Source organism: Miniopterus schreibersii, assembly GCF_964146895.1.
Source record: "Miniopterus schreibersii genome assembly, chromosome: 7".
NCBI classification, from domain to species: Eukaryota; Metazoa; Chordata; class Mammalia; order Chiroptera; family Miniopteridae; genus Miniopterus; species Miniopterus schreibersii.
The window spans coordinates 79937119-79956022 of record NC_138108.1 but is presented as its reverse complement, the minus strand read 5'-3'; the positions used below and the strand labels follow the sequence as shown (position 1 = coordinate 79956022).

General features: G+C 39.1%; 1 protein-coding gene across 3 annotated transcripts in view; it reads left to right on the top strand.

Annotated features, from left to right (window-relative positions):
* The window catches only part of CNTNAP5 (contactin associated protein family member 5), a gene marked incomplete at its 5' end in the record, with an annotated part of 726412 nt that overhangs the window by 592285 nt on the left and 115223 nt on the right, over positions 1-18904 (top strand). For all 3 annotated transcript variants that reach the window (XM_081142435.1, XM_081142434.1, XM_081142436.1), the window contains 2 exons: positions 1643-1861; positions 9195-9434. In XM_081142435.1, coding sequence (XP_080998561.1) covers positions 1643-1861; positions 9195-9434 — 459 coding nt within the window. The remainder of the gene's footprint in view (positions 1-1642; positions 1862-9194; positions 9435-18904) is intronic.

Below are 18904 nucleotides of genomic sequence, written 5' to 3'. Positions count from 1 at the left end.
ATTCCAGCAGCAGCTAATGTCACGGCTTATCATGGAAGGGTAATGAGTGATGATTTAGTGTTAATTACTTTGCAATGTCCAATTTGTACTTTCTGGTACCGTATTTTGACTTTTGGGTTGTATAAAAATGTTTTAAATGCAACTGGTCTTACATTTGATGAAAATGTTAATTTCATGAGGATTAATTGATAAACAACCTGACAATTAGGTGCTATTTTTATTCCTATTTACAAATAAAAAAACTGAACTGGAACAAGGCAGAAAACTGGCTTTAGGCCTGGGTGGCTCTAGAATTCAACCTCTCAAATTTTACTTTTAAAGCCTCTACCTTATTGCTTTCCTCCAGGTCAGGGCTCACATTTCCTAGTTACATAAATTCCTGCAGATTGGGGCTTCTCATACCAGGACTGGCCTTCTGCTAGGGTTTAAAGCTGAGGAGGGAGTGGTGGAGGCTGGGGTTGACCTTTGGTGATTCAGATCTTGCAGTGGATGATTTTGTCAAATAAATCCCCGGGTTCTGTCTTAGGGTAAAGGACAGGGGCCATCTTGAGGTGCTCAGAAGGAAGAGAGGGTCTGATGAGTGAAGGTTCCAGCCACTGAAGGGATTGTCTTCTCCTCCACCCCAGTGTATCATTTACCTCTCCACTTCCTTCAGATTTAAAACATTTTTATATAGTAATAGAAAATACAATAGCATATACACAACTGAGAAAAAAATGGGTGAACAAGTCTACTTTTAGAGTCAGATTCTACTTGCTATTTGAAAAACTCTGAAAAAATTATTCACACGTCTAAGAACTTTGATTTTTTTTTTTTTTACTCATAAAAAGGAAATAAAAGTAATGCATTTCTCATAGGGCTGTTTTGAGGATTAAAATTATATAATCTATGGTCAGTGCTAAGTACAGGGCCTGGCAGAGCTCACGGTACCACTGTGCTGTGGCTACCCCTCTGTCTCTCTCACCACCACTGCTGCGGCCACCACCACCACCATCTTCATCCTGTTCTAGGGACTTTACCCCTGACTGGCCCCCTGGCTTGAATGACATGCAGGCTGGTATAGAGGGCAGAGTCAGGAAGGAGCCCAGGGTGGGGAGGGGGCTTGTGAAAACCAGGAACCACCACTGGCAACTGTATTTCCTTGGACAAGACACTTCAACTTTCCGAGCCTTTTTTTTTTATCCTAGTAAAAGTGTGAACACTTATATCACATGTATTAATAAAATAACGTGGAGAAAAGCACTATATAGTCCAGGTGGTGGGTCTTCTCCTCACAGGAGTGGAACTGCCTAGTTAACCCAGAATCTATGGATGTCCAGGAGAACACAGTAGGAGCCAGATAAACTCAGAAAACCCAGAACCTGGGCACAAATGCATGTTTATCAGATCAACATCGCTGCCCCAGGTCCCTGTGCTATTACCTGAATTCTCACAGTCAGGAGGGACTGGCCAAATAAGAGCTGGAGGCTTGGTGTTTGATAGATATGACTGTTAGTGGTAATTTTAATCCTGAAGGGCTTTCACCCGAAGTCTTCTTTACCTGGCTACTGAGGATTGTTTGTTCCCTTCATTCACGGTACGCTCTGCCCTCAACGCACTGACAGCTCCTTTCACCTCCGACCTGTTCCCTTCTCGGTTTCAGCTCCTTCTGAGATCACTTTTGCCATTGATGTTGGGAGCGGCCCCGTAGAGCTCGTAGTCCAGTCTCCTTCTCCTCTGAACGACAACCAATGGCATTATGTTCGGGCAGAGAGGAACCTCAAGGTGACCTCGCTTCAGGTGGACAGCCTCCCAAGGACAAGCATGGAGACTTCAGAGGAGGGACATTTCCGACTACAGCTCAACAGCCAGCTGTTTGTAGGTAGGGGACGTTTTAAGGCATCCTTGCGCTGAAAATCCTACAAACCCACTCTGTGACCAGGTCAAGAAAAACCGCTTTTACTTTAGACCAGGTCAAGAAAAACTGCTTTTACTTTAGACCAGGTCAAGAAAAACTGCTTTTACTTTAGACTGAGAAATGATTCAAATGTGTCCTAAAACATTTACAATGGTAAATTTTATTATTCAAAGTCTTTCTTGCTCCATTAGCCACAGCAATAAGAGAACATGCCGCCTCACAGCAAATTTTGAGGTGATCTCAGACTCTTTTTGTATCTTTTCTCCTTGTAGGTATGACCTTCATTCAGATATCCCGGGGCCCCTATTATTTTTCATCCTTATAATCATATTATACCCTTAGAAAAAGAATAGATCAGCTATTTACACCTTAGTGATGCTGGCTCCAAGTCAGTGGGCCACACTCCCCCCTTTTGGCGGATACCTAACTCCTAAGAATTATCAATAACAGTGTAATAAAATATGCTGCAGATTTCAGTCATCAGTAATATGATGGAGGTTTAAACTAGGAGCTTCTTTGATACTCCCTGAAATCCCATCCCTTGGGTGGCCGTCTTACTCTTGCACAGAAAAGCAGTCCTGACCCCCAAGCAAATGACTCTCCTCTGCTCATTCCCTCTTTGAGTCTCAGAACCAGGGTTAACACAAGTCGTTCATCTGAACTTGCTGCCAGAGGTGCTCATGAGAGCTGGAAAGGCTCAGGCATCATTCACTGAGTCATACATTCATTCATTTCACAGTTACTGAGCACAGAAAACAAGTCAGCTGGATAGACGAGCTGTGCAATGACACTACTCTCAGTGCACAGTCATGTGTGTGTGTATGTGTGTGAGAGAGAGGGAGAGAGAGAGAGGGAGAGAGAGAGGGAGAGACAGAGACAGAAAGAGAGGCAGAGAAAGAGAGGGAGTGAGAAAGCTTAGCTACATTAGTCCAGGTAGAAGAGGTCAGTCTAATACCCATAATTTAGAAAGGACTTTTTATAAAAATGTTGAGCAGGGCACGTAAAGCTTTAAAGTACAAATAGAGCCGTAAATGTTAGAGATACGGTAATGTTATCAAGACCAGAAGCTGCTCTTCCATAAAACTTGAAGTTCAGATGCTTAGAGCCATAATGTAAATAGGTTCCAAATGTGGCCAGTCTCCCAGATTTAGTTTTATTCCACTCTTCTTGTTTACCCAACTCTCACACTACGGCGCCTTCCTGTTGGTAACAAAACACCATCAGCAATCAATGGGTGTTTTTCTTGCTTCCTTTAAATTTGGGTTTGTAAAATTTTTAACTCTGAGGAAAGTAGTCACTAAAAGCACAGGAACTAAAAGAAAAATACCAGAATATGTAATATTTTCTTTTCTCAACAGGAACCATTCTTTCTTCACCTGCCATGTTTTTCATATCTGGCAGAAGCTAAGATATAAGTGATTGAAATTGTTATGGTTATAAGGCATTTACTTAGTCAATAACCTACTTAAATGATATAATTTACTATTAAACTATTTTTAAAATTTATATGGCTGTTTTAATTCTATTTAAACATCACATTTTATTGCTCTGAAGAAGTTTGTTAGTCATCAAGATTTAATGTGTTTTTGGTGTGAAATCAATTCAAGTAGTTTGCAATTTTCATAAATTATATTCATGCCAAAGTTTAATTTATCTTCAGGCAGTATTTATGAATCTTTCAGGCTAGAATGTGTATATAAAGATGGAATAATTTTTGATGCTCTCATGCAAATTTCATGGTGCTATGAAATTATCATATGTTCTGAATATGTGATAACTTTCTGCGAGTCAACAGGGAAAAGGGGCAGCTGTGCTTCATGGCAGGTTTTTCCTCCAGACGTTCCAACTAGATTGATCGCAAAGACAGTGAGTCGTGAGTGAGTGGATGGGTCTGGAGGAGGCATCTTGCTCAAGGTAGAGCCAAGGTCAGCTGTGGTGAGAGCACTTGCTTCTGTGTTTCTCTCCAATAAATTCCAGCTCAGCTGTTACTCAGGTTTATTGAATTTGTCCTAATGTACTTGAAGAAGAAAAATGCTGTTGGGGGTCATTTTAGTTTGTTGGTTTGAATTTTGTTGTTTAGTGTTCAGTGATATGTCCATTTAGAAATATCAGGAGGCTGAAAATGCTGAAGTTGAGTATTTCTATTTTTATAATTTAGTGATTTAAAAAAAAAGAGCAAAATCAAAACAGAGCATCATTCAGCACTGTAACCCCTGGTTGTGTGCTGTGCTCGTGAATACTTCCTGAGCACAGAAATGGGCTGAATTTTATAAAATAAGATGCACTTCTTAGCACTGTCCCTACTATGGGAATGTGACAAGTTGAGTGCTGACACAGTAGTCAATACGTTCAGGATTGCCAGAAATAATATTTTAAGTTATAGGCTTTTATCCCCATGACAGTTACATTTCCAACCATGCTGTTTAGTGGCCATATGTCTTTAACAGAGTAGGAGGAACTTTATAGCATGTGGCTTCTGAAGTGCCTGCTGCATGCATGGACTTCCCGTCTTTGATACACTGGAGGCCTCATCCATCTGCTTTGCTGTTGCTACTAATGTCCAGTCCTTATGAGGATGGGGCAAGAGGAGTCCAAGAGCTGGCACCCCAGGCACTGTGAAACGAGGATACTTGGGTATGGATTCCAGGTGACCTGCCATAGCCATGGGCCTTGGTAGGAAAACAACTAGCCCAAGTGTACTCATCACCCTTACCTGCAGAGTGAAAATGAAGAGCCTGGGGACTAGTTTTTCACTCCTTGAGGGTCGGCTATCTCCATGTACATACTGGGAATGGTGGCTTTATCCTCATGCCCATGGGTATGTAGCTGCAAGAAAAGTCTCCCTCTCTCCAAATCCAATGCCACATTTTCCAGGTGTATTGAAATTATAGAGTGGGCATTTAGTAAAGGTGTTGGCCTGTGAGTCTCACTTGTTTGTGGCTTTGCTTTCTTCTTGCTTTTTTGGTCTTTCATGGAATTTTTTTTTTTCTTTTTTGTGTCAAAATACACCAAAGTTACTCTCAACTTATAACTCCTTGGGGAAAATACTACAGTGACTACAGTGACTTGATAAATTATAAAGCTTCAGAGATCCCAATACATGACTCTTCATCCCCACTGGATGGGAATTAACATTCCCATGTTCAGGTGCTTCATGTTAAAGGTGATGAGGGCACACACGAGAAGTAGAGGGTCCTGTACTCACACTCAAGGAAGGGAAGAGGAACTGAGCTGCTTCCCTGGAGGCATGAGCACTTGTCCAAATGACACATGGAGGTTTCTTAAGACAGGCTGAAAATGATGATAGTCATGATTTTAAGAGTTGATTCATACTTAGTCCAATGGAAGCAACATCACAATGGACACGCTTGATACCAAGGGTGTTCATTCAAAAGTACTTCTGGGAAGGCCGGCTAACTAATGGTGTAAGTTGTCAGGAAGAGTGATATGAAAGTCAAGAGGCTAAATACACATGTGTATGTTACTTGATAGGAGAAACTATGTAAGACACCGTTGGAAGGTGGTGAAAATCACTTAGTTGCAGTACTGACCCAAGCTGTCTAATTAAATAGTTCATTTTAGGATTTCAAGGGGGTGAAAGTATATAGGCTTTGAAGGTTAAGGGATCTTAGTTTAACTCTTGGCTCTGCTACATAAAAAACATTTGATTCTTGACTCTGGCCAAAGCAATGTCTGTGACACTAAGTTTTCTCAACTATGTAACATAAATAATATGGGCAATACCTTTCCCCCATTGAGTATTCAATGAACTCATTATAAAGATTTTAGCATATAGCAAATGTGTTTGATTTTTTTTATAACTAGAGGCATTGTTCTGATTCTCAAACATCTTATAGATTAAGTATGAGCCTCAATTAAATGACTTTCAGAAGCTTTAGTGATAACACTGCATTTTTTTGATGTTCTTTCAACCGTCTCTAGACAAGATGTAGACAAGCAAATAAAAGTATATAAGAGCAAGTGAAAGATCAAATCCGGGTAAGGACCAGGAAGACCATGGGAATGAATGAAAGGATCCTGGTGGGGAATGTGGCCAAGTGGCAAGTGCACCCATGTCCTCTCTTAGTGCAGCTGAGGCTTGTCCTACAGGAAAGCAAATTCATTGTCAACAGACCTCCTGATTCTTCAGTGGAAGACATACTAGGATTTTTAAAATATTTTTTGTTTCAAAAAAATTTAGAAAAAGTTAAAATAAATACTGGGTGGACAAGACATATTTGAACTAAGGAATATATAGGAGTGTAGGTGTGTGTTTTTGTGATGGTATGGATGAAGAAGGGGAACCATGGAGGGTATGGGGGAAGATGCCAGACGACATAAATTCAAGGTATATGAGGAAGTCCAAAGTCAAGACAAAACATTGGGGAACCATTAGCAACTCAGATGCATGGTGCCCTGAAGTCCCAGCAGGAAGATGGAGAAATAAGTGGAGATGAGATCTTTCATGGTAGATCAGCTGTGCTAAAGATACAAGTTTGATTTTCTGCAATAATTGCTCTCTGAAGGGTATCAAATAGGGGTGGCAGAATGAAATTTTCACATGTGGTTGACCTCTCCGATTGCAAAGTGGTGAGTGGATCAAAAGAGTCAGGGCTGAGAGTTGGGAGACCAGTTGCTGGGATTCAAGCAGGGTGTGCTCTGGGTGTGGATGGAAGCAGGTGTGTGCATAGGTATCTGGGAAAGCTGGTACACAGGGCTGGGTGGGGAGAGGGCTGTGAGAGAGGAGGAGGGGGAAGACTGTGGCTGCGTTTTGCACAGTACTCAAGTTGCACAGGGAGTCACAGCGCCAACACTACTGTACGCAGTAGGTGATGTCAGAAATGGAGGCGCTGACAGCCTGACAGGGTGTGAGTGTGTGGGCAGGGGACATATTTTTAGAATTATTTTATACTGGATCTATATACAGGGGTGGGTAAAATTATTTTTGCAATTGTGAAGACATGAAACAGAGTTTATTCTTATATTATTATTAATTTATTGTATTATTTTCCATACAAACAACAGTAAACCTACTTTTCCAACCTCTGTATTACTTCTCCATAACGAATAAAGGAGTCTGACCTCTAGTGTTTTAATCCCTTGCAAAGAATAAAAAACAGTCAGGTAAAAACCGAAATTTAATTTATTTGCCATTTAGTTCAGAGTCCCTTGTGTCATTGTGTTTTGTCAGCGTCTGGGTTGGGCTGATCCCCTTGTTCTGGGTCATTCTCATCATGTTCTCTGTGTCTCAGACGTCGAGGCATGTGTCTGTCAGAGGAACCCCCCAGCCAGCTTTCCATTTATAAGCTTGTCGACTGAACCATGTGCAAAAACATGTGCCCTAGATGCTGCGTTATCCACCTCGGCCAGAAGAAAAGTGCCACTAACGAGACACACGAAGAGTTATTTAAATCTACCACAGGGAGTGACTACAAAATGAGGAAAAATAAGCCAAACATTTGACTACATAAGTCCTGTCCTCTCTGTTCTACACAATCTCCTGGGAAGAAATTACGAACCTTCCTCTATGATCTGCTTTATTTACAATCGATTTATCTTGTGGTTAAAGGACGCTCACTCACTAAAATTGAGACAGACAGGAGAATGCAATTTGGGTTTGACCTCCTGGCCAGCTTGGGTATCACTTACCAGAACTGAAAATACAATGGAGTTTTATCATTACTTCAAGACAAGAGACTGGGTTAATCCTTCGGGAACATTCTGTCTTTAGATGCCGTTAGTGACTGTCATACATATATTTACAGGTCTCATGACCTGGACTGATGCAGGGAAGGCAGGATTGTCTCTACTCCCACCCTATATTGCCACCATCCCCATTTCCAATATTTGTTTGTCTACCCTGCCAGACTAACAGATGCCAGAAAATTTTTACGTTACATATTCATTTCTTTAACTTTCAGCTCTGTTTCTTGTTGAACATCTATATTCCTAGTCTGAGACAGCATATTTGGAATTCATCTCTGTATCCATCCTAGTGGAAATGTATTTTTATCCAGTTATCTGCCAGACCAAGATTTAATAAAGTTACAATAGGAAGAACTAGAAATAATGAGGCACACAAAGCAGAGATGACTTACACAGCAAATCAGTGGCAGCCAGTCCTTGTTCTTTTCCAACACACTTCTCCCCTCCATTAGTACTCCAGGTAGACCTGGAGGACCTGAGTGTCCTCCATGCCCTGTGCATGGATTTGAGCCCAAAGCATTGAGTTTAGAATAGAACTTAAGTTCTTTCATGCTGGACATGTGTCTTCTCTGAGACCATCTAGATGATAGGATTTAGCTAATTTCTTGGCATGTTGTCACTTAATACACACTTTTCTGATATTAGAGGTTTAGGCCAGTAGAGTCCTGGATTTCCAAAAGTAACAAAACATTCTGTATCTTTGAGTCTCATCTGTTGCAGATGTCTCTGAAACCTTCAAGATATAGCCTCCTCAGAAAGTTCGTTGCAATCTTTTTTCTGTATTTCAGAAGAAGAAATTTGTCTTCCAAATAATAATTTGAGGGTAATCTCTGGTATATATATACACACACACACACACACACACACACACACATATATATACACACATACATACGTACATATCATGTGAGGGTTCAAGAGAAGGGATAGCAAGAAAAGTGATTAAGGGTGTTTTACTTCTGAACTAAGCTTTACTGTAAACACATGAAATAGACTTATTCTTATTTGACAGATCAAGTAACTGGTGCTCAGGTGAGTCAGTGGTCATTATGGCTAATCATCTAGTAGCATGGATCTTGACTCCATGTCTGTACTGTCTAAAGTCTAGCCTCTTTCTAGTCCACTGCACTGCCCCGGATAAGCATTGCAATACTCCTTGCAGTTTCTCACTCCCTGAGCCTAACAGCTGCTTCTAACTTTGCCAGAGGCACAATTTCCCTCTCTGTACTCCACTTCACAGAAATGTCTGCTGTGGACCAAAAACACACTTTATTTCATCTGCAAGGAGCATGACAAGTTCTTATCTTAATGTTTTACCTTAAGTATGTAAAATACAAGATTCCACATGAATTACAATCTTTAAAAAAATTTTTTGAGTGGATCTGTATGGGGGGGGGAGGAAGGTGGCATTTGTCCCAGTTTGAAAAGGAATGCATTTTTCATAGACCCTTTAAATTTCTAATTCTCCATGGAAACTTTAATGTAAAAACCCACCACAGCATCACAGCAGAACAAGAGTTAACTGTTGGAAATACCAATACAAACCCTATGATACATTATTTATTTTTTCCTTTTGTTTTTCACCACTTAGGAGGAACATCATCAAAACAGAAAGGCTTTCTAGGATGCATACGCTCCTTACACTTGAATGGGCAGAAACTGGACCTGGAGGAGAGGGCCAAGGTCACATCTGGAGTCCGGCCAGGATGCCCTGGACATTGCAGCAGTTACGGCAGCATCTGCCACAATGGGGGCAAGTGTGTGGAGAAGCGCAGTGGGTACTTCTGCGATTGCACCAATTCACCATATGAAGGACCCTTTTGCAAAAAAGGTACAATAGGCATTTTTGTTTTCCCATTTGCTGTGTTGTGGTACCTACATCCCATGACCCAGTCATATTATTCTGTCACCTTAGAGAGTCCTCAAATTATCATTTAGTCTTCCTCAGTTTATCTGTGTTAAGAGACTCTGCATATCTCCTCAACATAATTGCATATAGTCATTATCACTATATGTGGACACTGGCAGCAAAATTGTACTAAATGGACAGTAAGAGAGCAACAGGCTCTCCATGGCCAAGGGTCAATTTAGCACTGGGAAAGGTGGACTCTCACTTACATTGGGCCACCTGGATCACGAAGGGTGCACTGACCTTTCCATTTCTGATTCCTCAGTCCATAAATGTAATCAAAGTATCATAGACTCTAGCCTGGAGGAACCTTAGATACCCTTAAGCAATTAAATCATTTTTACAATAGGGATAGTGGAGGTAAGCCAGTAAAAGCAGTATCATGCCTTTAGTAAAATCTCCCTATTCTACAGATGACATAATTGTGGTTTGAGGCTTTAAAAGTCCTCCCCAGACACTTACATTTAGTTCATCAGGGGGCTGAAAATAAAACAGAAGAGTCAAAATTCTGTCCCTGCTGCCTTTCTACATCCCCTCAAATCTTATTAATTAACTGCATTGACAAAAGCTAACCATGATGGATGTGCACCTTAGACAAAGAATGACAGTCATGATGTAAATTACCTAGATGAATTCAAGGTAACTCTACAAAATGTAAAATCTCATTTTTCATTGTAAACAGTATTTTTAAATAGAATGATGAAAGATTTGGTCTACTCTCTGTCTTTGCAGAATGCTTAAGTTTATTTTATTGATAAGATGTTTTTTAAGTAAATAAACAAAATATTTAAAGAGCAACATTTAGAGAGACCCAAGGTGGCGGTGGACTAGGTGGAAGCTACACTCACCTACTCCCAGGACCAAACTGGAATTACAACTAAATTATAGAACAATCAACCTGAATAACCAACTTAAGACTAGTTGAACAGAAGTCTAAAACCAAGGATTTACAGAAGAAGCCATGTCAAGACTGATAGGAAGGGCAGGGACATGAAAAGGGCTGACCCTACTCCCACAGGAGGCAGCTGAATCTGGAGGGATATCTCAGCTGCAAAGGTTCCCCTAAGGAACTTAGGGTCTCAACCCCACACCAGGCTTCCCAGCCCAGAGAATCAGAGCCAGGAAGAGGCAGCCACATAACATCTGGTTGTGAAAAGAAGCAGGGTTTCTGTCTGCCAGGGAGAGACAGATAGAGACCCAGGCGCCCTCTTTAAGGGACAGCACAGAAAACCTCATTTGCAGCCACTCACCCAGACTCTGGAAGAAGGGAGGCAGAGCAGACTAAAGTTGTGTGAAGAAAGACTGGGGTTTGTGGCTCCAGGGAGAGAGCTGAAGGGATAGCTGCCAGGGTCCTGTGCTGAGCCCCTTGCCCAAACCACAGATCCCATTGTTCTTGAACGAAGCACTCCACTGCATATGACATCAGCCTGCGGGAATGTGATAGCCTCACCCTCTAGATTACCTATCACTCCAGCCTATAGAGCTCACGCCCTGCTGAGGAGTCAGCTGTCTGGACCCTGGGTATAGAAGGCTGGTAGGACTCAGAAAGTGTCAGTGATTGCTTTGTGTGGCTCTAGGATGGGGGCTATATTTCCTTCACACACAAAATTGGCGCAGAGTCCTTACTTCACATGGCCAAATCTTGGTCTCTTTGGGCCTGATAAACATTACTGGTCTCACCTTGCTAACTCCCTGAGACCTTGACACACCACAAAGTCCTTTAGTTACCTTATGGGAGACAGCTAGCCTTGGTGTATCCTTGGAATTTTACTCAGTGGTCTCAAACCCAACACTGGCACTGAGATTGAATCTATATCAATCTGGTGAACACCTGGTGACTCACTGAGAATCAACCTCTTGCAACTCCAGTACCATCAGAGGTTTTCTCAGTTACTGAGCCTAATAGGCAGCCAGCAGGCAGAGGCAAGTGGAGACAGATCTTAGGATGACCTGGCTCTAGGCCTGATGCTGGAAAAATCTAGCCTTGATGCACAACTAGGTCCTCCCCACTCAGGCCCAGCAGAGGTAGCCACAAACTATGGATCGATTTATAATTTCAAACAGGTAGGCTAGAGACAGTCATAAGAGTATCTAACATTGACCTGCACCAGAATCCCTCCCAAGAGCCCCAAGAAGCAACAAACCTAGTTGCAAGCTTCAGACAACATCCCAGCAAGATCCAATAAGCTACACAAGAGGAGCAACCAAAGAAATATCTCGGGAGGCACCAGATCCTGCTGAAGTAAACTCGGATTCATGTGATCAGCACATGCACAGCAGGTTGTACACTTTGGTTAGAGTCAATCCTCACAGTCATCCATGAGGGTTGACCTGACACATTAATGGGCTATTAGCAATGAAGATTCAGCTACAACTGGAGAGCTCACATAACCCACACAAGGGACATTCCTGAAGCACCACACTCAGGTGATTAAGAAGATTGCACCTCTGGGTCCCAAAACATACCTACTACATTAGTCCACTCTAAGAATACTGGGAGACATAGCAAATCCACCTAATAACAGAAACAAATATGAAGAGGCAGCCAAATGGAGAGACAAATAAACATGCACCAAATGAAAGAACAAGAGAAATCTACAGAAAAAGAGCTAAATGAAATGGAGGTAAGCAATCTACCAGATAGAATTTTAAAATGGATATAAAGATGCTCAAGAAACTTAGTGAGAACTTTAACAGTGTGAAAAACAACATAGAAAGCATCAAAAGAACCAGTCAGAAACGAAGAATACATTACCTAGAATGAACAATACAATAAAAAGAATAAACATTAGATCAGATGAATTAGAAGGTAAAATCAGTGATTTGGCGAACAAGGTAGTATAAAACACCCAGTCAGAGCCAAAAAAAATGATTTTAAAAGTGAAGATAGTTTAAATGACCTTTGGGAGAACATGGAGTACAACAACATCTGCATCATAGGGGTCACAGAAGGAGAAGAGAGACAGCAAGTGACTGAGAACCTATTTGAAAAAATAATGGCTGAAAATGCCCCTAACCTGGTGAAACAAAACTAAACAAAACAAAAACACATGTCCAGGAAGTGCAAAGAGTCCCAAACAAGATGCAGAGAGGCACACAACAAAACATGTTGTAATTAAAATGTTAAAGTTTAAAGACAAAGAGAGAATCTTAAAAGTAACAAGAAAAAGGCAATCACTTACCTACAAGGGAGCTCCATTAGACTGCCAGATGATTTCCCAACAAAGGCATTTCAGGCCAGAAGAAATGGCATGAAGTATTCAAAGTGAAAAGCAAGGACCTACCAACCAAGATTATTTTATCCGGCAAGGCTATCATTTAATATGGAAGAAGAATTAAAGAGCTTACCAAACAAGAAAAAGCTATGAGTTTATTATCACCAAACCAATATTACAAGAAATGTTAAATGTCTTCTTTAAGGAGGAAAATAAAAAAGAATAATAGAGGAACATAGTTATAAAGAATAAAATAGAAATAAATACAATCACTTTAAATGTAAACTGTTTAAATGTCCCAATCAAAGGCATAGGGTAGCTAAGTGAATAAGAAAAACAAGATCCATATATAATGCTATCTGCAAGAGACCCACCTCAGAATGAAAGACACACACAGACTAAAATTAAAGGGTTGGAAAAATATATTTTATGCAGATAGAAATGAATAAAAATCTGGTATAGCAACTCTTATATCACACAAAATAGATATTTAAAAAAAGTTATAGGAAGAGACAAAAGCTATAGGAAGGACACTACATAAAGATAAAGGGAGCAATGCAACAAGAAGATACACCCCTTATGGACATATATACACCCTACATAGGAACGCCTAAATATATAAAGCATATCTTGATGGACATAAAGAAACAGAGATTGACAATAATATAGTTATAATAAGGGATTTTAAACCCCACTAACATTAATGAATAGCTCTTACAGACTAAAAATCAACAAGAAAACCATGACCTTAAATGGCACACTAAATCAAATTAATTGAATTTATATATTCAGAGCATTTTACCCCAAAGAAATAGAATATACATTCTTTACAATTGCACGTGGAACATTTTCTAGCATAGACCACATGTTAGGAGACAAAAAAATCTCTAAATTTAAGAAGACTGAAATCATATTAAGCATCTTTCCTGACCATAATGGTATGAAACTAGAAATTAATCACAAGCAAAAAAACTCTAAAAAACACACAAAGACATGGAAGCTAAGTAACATGTTACTAAACAATTAATAGGTTAACAATGAGATCAAGTAAGAAATTAAAAGATACCTTGAACCAAATGAAAATGAGAACACAGCAACCAAATACCTGTGGGACACAAGGTAAGCAATCCTAAGCAGAAATTCATAGCATTACAGGCTTATCTCAAGAAGCAAGTCAAATCTCAAATAAGCAATTTAACAGTACAATTAAAGGAACTAGAAAAGGAAAAACAAACAAAACCTTAAGTGAGCTGAAGAAAGGAAATAATAAAGACCAGAGCAGAAATAAACAAAATAGAGTCTTAAAAACAATACAAGCTCGGCTGGCATGGCTCAGCAGTAGAACATCTACCTAGGATCCAGGAGATCATGGATCCTGGTCAGGACACATGCTCAGATTGCTGGTTCGATCCCCAGCAGGAGACAGCTGATGACTCTCTCTCATCATTGATGTTTCTATCTCTCGCTCTTCTCCTCTCTCTCTGAAATCAATGAAATGTGTATATGTACAAGTAATACAAAAGATCAATAAAACCAAGAGCTGGTTTTTTGAAAAGATAGACAAGATTGACAAACCTTTAGCCAGATACATCAAGGTAAAAAGAGAGGGCACCTAAATAAATAAAATCAGAAATGAAAGAGAAGTAACAACTGACAACCCAACAATAACAAATTGTAAGAAAATATTACAAACAACTATATGGCAAGAAATTGGACAATATGGACAAAATAGATAAATTTCTAGAAACCACAGTCTTCTAAAACTGAATCAGGAAGAATCAGAAAATCTGAATAGACTGATTACAACTAATAAAATTGAAGCAGTAATAAAAATTGCTTCACAAGCAAATTTTACCAAACATTCAAAGAACTAACACCTATCCTCTTCTAACTATTCCAAAATATTCAAAAGGAGGGAAGACTTCCAAGCTCTTTTTATGAGGCCAGCACTATCCTAATTCCAAACCACATAAAGGCACTACAAAGAAAGAAAAGTATAGGCCAATACCCCTGCTGAAATCCTCAACAAAATATTAGCAAACCAGATCCAACAATACATTAAAAAGATACTACAACATGATCAAATGGGATTTATTCCTAGGATGCAAGGTTGGTACAATATCCACAACCGATTTAACATGATACACTAAGTAAACAAAATGACAGATAAATATCATATGATCTTATAAACTGATGCAGAGAAATAATTTGATAAAATCCTGTACCTATTTTTTTATGAAAACTCTTAGCAAACTGAGAATAGAGGGAATGTACCTCAACATAATAAATAAAAGCAATATTTGACAAACACACAGCCAACATCATACTTAATGGCAAAAAAAACAACAGCATTTCTTTCTCATGATCTGGAACAAGATAGGGCTGTCCACTCTCACTACTCTTATTCAACATAGTACTGGAAGTTCTAGCCACAGCAATCAAACAAGAATAAGAAATAAAAGGCATCCAAATTAGAAACTGTCCTTAGAAAACTGTCATCATTTGCAGATGACAGGATACTATACAGAGAGAACCCTAAAGATTCCATAAAAAAATTCTGGAACTAACAAAGAAATTCAGTAAGTTAGCAGGATGAAAAATAAATCCCTGGAAATTCATTGCTATTTTATACACCAATTATGAACTATCAGAAAAAGAAAAAGAAAATAATCCCATTTATAATTGCATCAAAAATAAATACATAAGATAACTATGAATAAATTTAACCAAGGATGTAAAATACCTGTATTCAGAAAATTATGAGACAGTGAAGAAAGGAATTGAAGACAATACAAAGAAATGAAAGCATATACCATGTTCATGGATAGGAAGAGTTGACATTGTTAAAATGTCCTTGCTACCCAAAGCAATTTACAGATTTAATGCAATTCCTATCAAAATACCAGTGGCATATTTCACAGAACTAGACCACATAATCCAAAAATTTATATGGAGCCACAAAAGGCCCTGAATAGCCACAGCAAACTTGAGAAAGAAGAACAAAGTTAGAGAAACCATGCTACCTTATATCAAACTATATGACAATGCCATAGTAATAAAAACAACATGATACTTGCATAAAAACACACATATAGATCAATGGAACAGGTTAGAAAGCACAGAAATACACCAACACCTTTATAGTCAATTCATATTTGATAAAGCAAGCAAAAACATAATGGGGTAAAAATAGTCTATTCAGTAACTGGTGTTGGGAAAATTGAACAGATATGTGCAAAAAAATGAAACTAGACCACCTTCTTACATCATACACAAGAATAAACTCAAAATGGATTAAAGACTAGGCAGTAAAACCTCAAACATTCCTCTTAGTGATATTTTTTTCCGATATACCTTTCAGGCAAAGGAAACAGGAAAAGTAAATAAATGGAACTACATCAAACTAAAAAGTTTTTGCACAACAAAGGAAACCATCAACAAGGCAGCCCACTGAATAGGAGAACATATTTGCCCATGATACATCTGATAAAGAATTAATATCCAAAATTTATAAAGAACTCATACAACTTGCCCTGGAGGGTGTGACTCAGTTCATTGGAGTGTAGTCCCATGTACCAGAGGATTTCAGTTTCATTCCCAATTAGGGCACATACCCCAGTTACAGGTTCAGTCCCAATCAGGGTGCATGCAAGAGGCAATTGATCAATGTTTCTTTCTCACATTGACATTTCTCTCTTCCTGTCCTCTTCCTTTCTTTTCTCTCTAAAATCAATTTTTTTTAAAAAAAGTCTCAAGACAAAGGATCCACACTGTGCTCTCCCTAGAACATCCATGCCTTGAAAATAATGACAACTCATAGAATTCAACACCAAAAACAAAACAAAACTTCAATTTAAAAAAAGGACATGAATAGACACTTCTCTAAGGAGGACATATGAATGGCCAATGGACATACGAAAAATGCTCAAAGTCACTAAGCATCAGAGAAATGCAAATTAACACCAAATAACATATTACCTCACACCTGTCAGAATGGCTACCATCAATAAATCAACAAACAAGTGTTGGCCAGAATGTGGAGAAAAGGGAACTTTCATACGCTGTTGATGGGAATGCAGGTTGTTGCGGCCACTGTGGAAAACAGTATGGAGGTTCCTTATGACCCACAAATTCCACTTCTGGGTATATATCCCAAGGAACCAAAAGCACTAATTCAAAAGTATATATGCACCCCTATGTTCATTACAGCATTATTTACAGTAGCCAGGGTATGGAAGCAACCCAATTGCCCATCAATAGACAAGTGCAGAAGAAAGCTGTGATACATATATATACAAGGGAATATTACTTGGCCATTAAAAAGAACAAAATCCTACCATTTGCAACAGCATGAATGGACCTAGAAGGCATAATGCTAAATGAAATTATTCAGTCAGAGAAAGAAAAAGACCATGATTTCACTTATACATGGAATCCAAACAGAAACGCTCTCATAGATACAGAGAACAGACTAATGATTACCAGGTGGAAAAGGAGTTGTGGATTGGGTGAAAAGGTAAAAGATTAAGAAGGTTGGCAGTTACAGAACAGTCATGTGGATATAAAGTACAGCATAGGAAATATAGTCAATAATATTTTAATAACTATGCATGGTGCCTGTTGGGTACTGGAAATATTAGAGGGAACATGTTGTAAATTGTATGGTTGGCTAACCACTATGCCATACATCTGAAACTAATAAAAATTAATATTGAATGTAAACTTTCATTTAAAATTTTAAAAAATTAAAAAATAAATTTAAAAAGAACAGCATTTAAATTATTAAAATAAAGTGTTTTAATCACCATTTTAAATACTATTTATATACAAACACTGGTAACAGTTATAAAAAGTCTTGTCAATTTATTAAAGCACATTTCCCAAACCCCTATTCCAAGCAATGCTTTATTTAATCCAATTTCCTGTTGGAACCTAAAAGCAGAAATGAAAGAAGCACTCTGTATGGTCTTTGAGGGACCTGTAATCTATGCTCTTCATCAAATTTCACCAGCCTTCGTCCAGTTAGTATGAGTTACTTGCTTGTCAGTGCTGGAGAGCATTGTGCACCCTAGGAGAAAATTAATGGTACAAATTCTAGAACCCACAGAGTGTTGTGCCCTGTGTTGGAGCTTGAACTAAAGCAGGGCCTGTCCAGAGAGGCTCCTAATGTAGCTAAGACAAGCAAAGTGCTTCTGGGAGGTCTGAACATCTTCCCTGAAAAATTTGAATGCCGCCCTTAGACTGGTTCCACATGCTAGAAGAAGCAAATACAGAATACACACTGCCGAGGACTGCAATGAAGTGTCCTGGCTGTGTTTTACAGGATTTATAGCCAAAGCTTCTGTTTGAGGGGGGAAAAATAACAGTCGACCTCTCTGCATTTTTCCAGGGTCATTGTTCAAATACCTCATAAATCATATTGTTCTGAATTTAGCGTAATTTTTCAATGGCTCCTTTCTCTGAAAGAGCTCTTATGAATTATCTGCTGTCCATGCCACTGTATCATTTGACCGAATTTGTTGGAATATCCTCTGTGCTTGCTCTCCACTTTTTATTTTGATCTATAAGCAAAATGGACAAATATATGTTTAGCCTTTCAGCTTGTTTCATATTTCACTGTTTCCAAACTCTACCTGCCCCCCCATCTCATAAATCTAAGGAAGTACTTCTCTTTATATTCAGCAGTTCCCAAGTCTATAAGATGGACCTTTTTACCAAGTTTATCAGCCATGCCAATTGCCTTTGGGGAACATAGCTTGGGACTGAAATGGAGCCATTAACTACAAGATGGTCCTGGACAAAGTTGTTTTCTGCTGGGGCAGTCTTCTGTGCTAATGTACTATGGAATATATATTTCAGGCTCTGCAAATACTGGAAATATCTGGGGTAGAATTAGGGAGATTTATCCATTAGCTCTGCCTGGGCTAGAACCATGGTCCATTGACCCACTTTCTGTTTCTGATTATAGTGCAAAGAAATAATAATTATATTCACTTGTAATTATTGACTGAAACATTTATTCTTTATCCCCAACCTAGTAAGGAGGATGGTAATATCTGCATTTAACTTTTGAAAACATTGAAGGTCATAGAGGTTTAGTGACTTGCAAATAAATGTTGGAGTTGGAGGTCAACCAGCATCTTTTTGGTTCCTTTTACCCCTATATGACCCTAATTT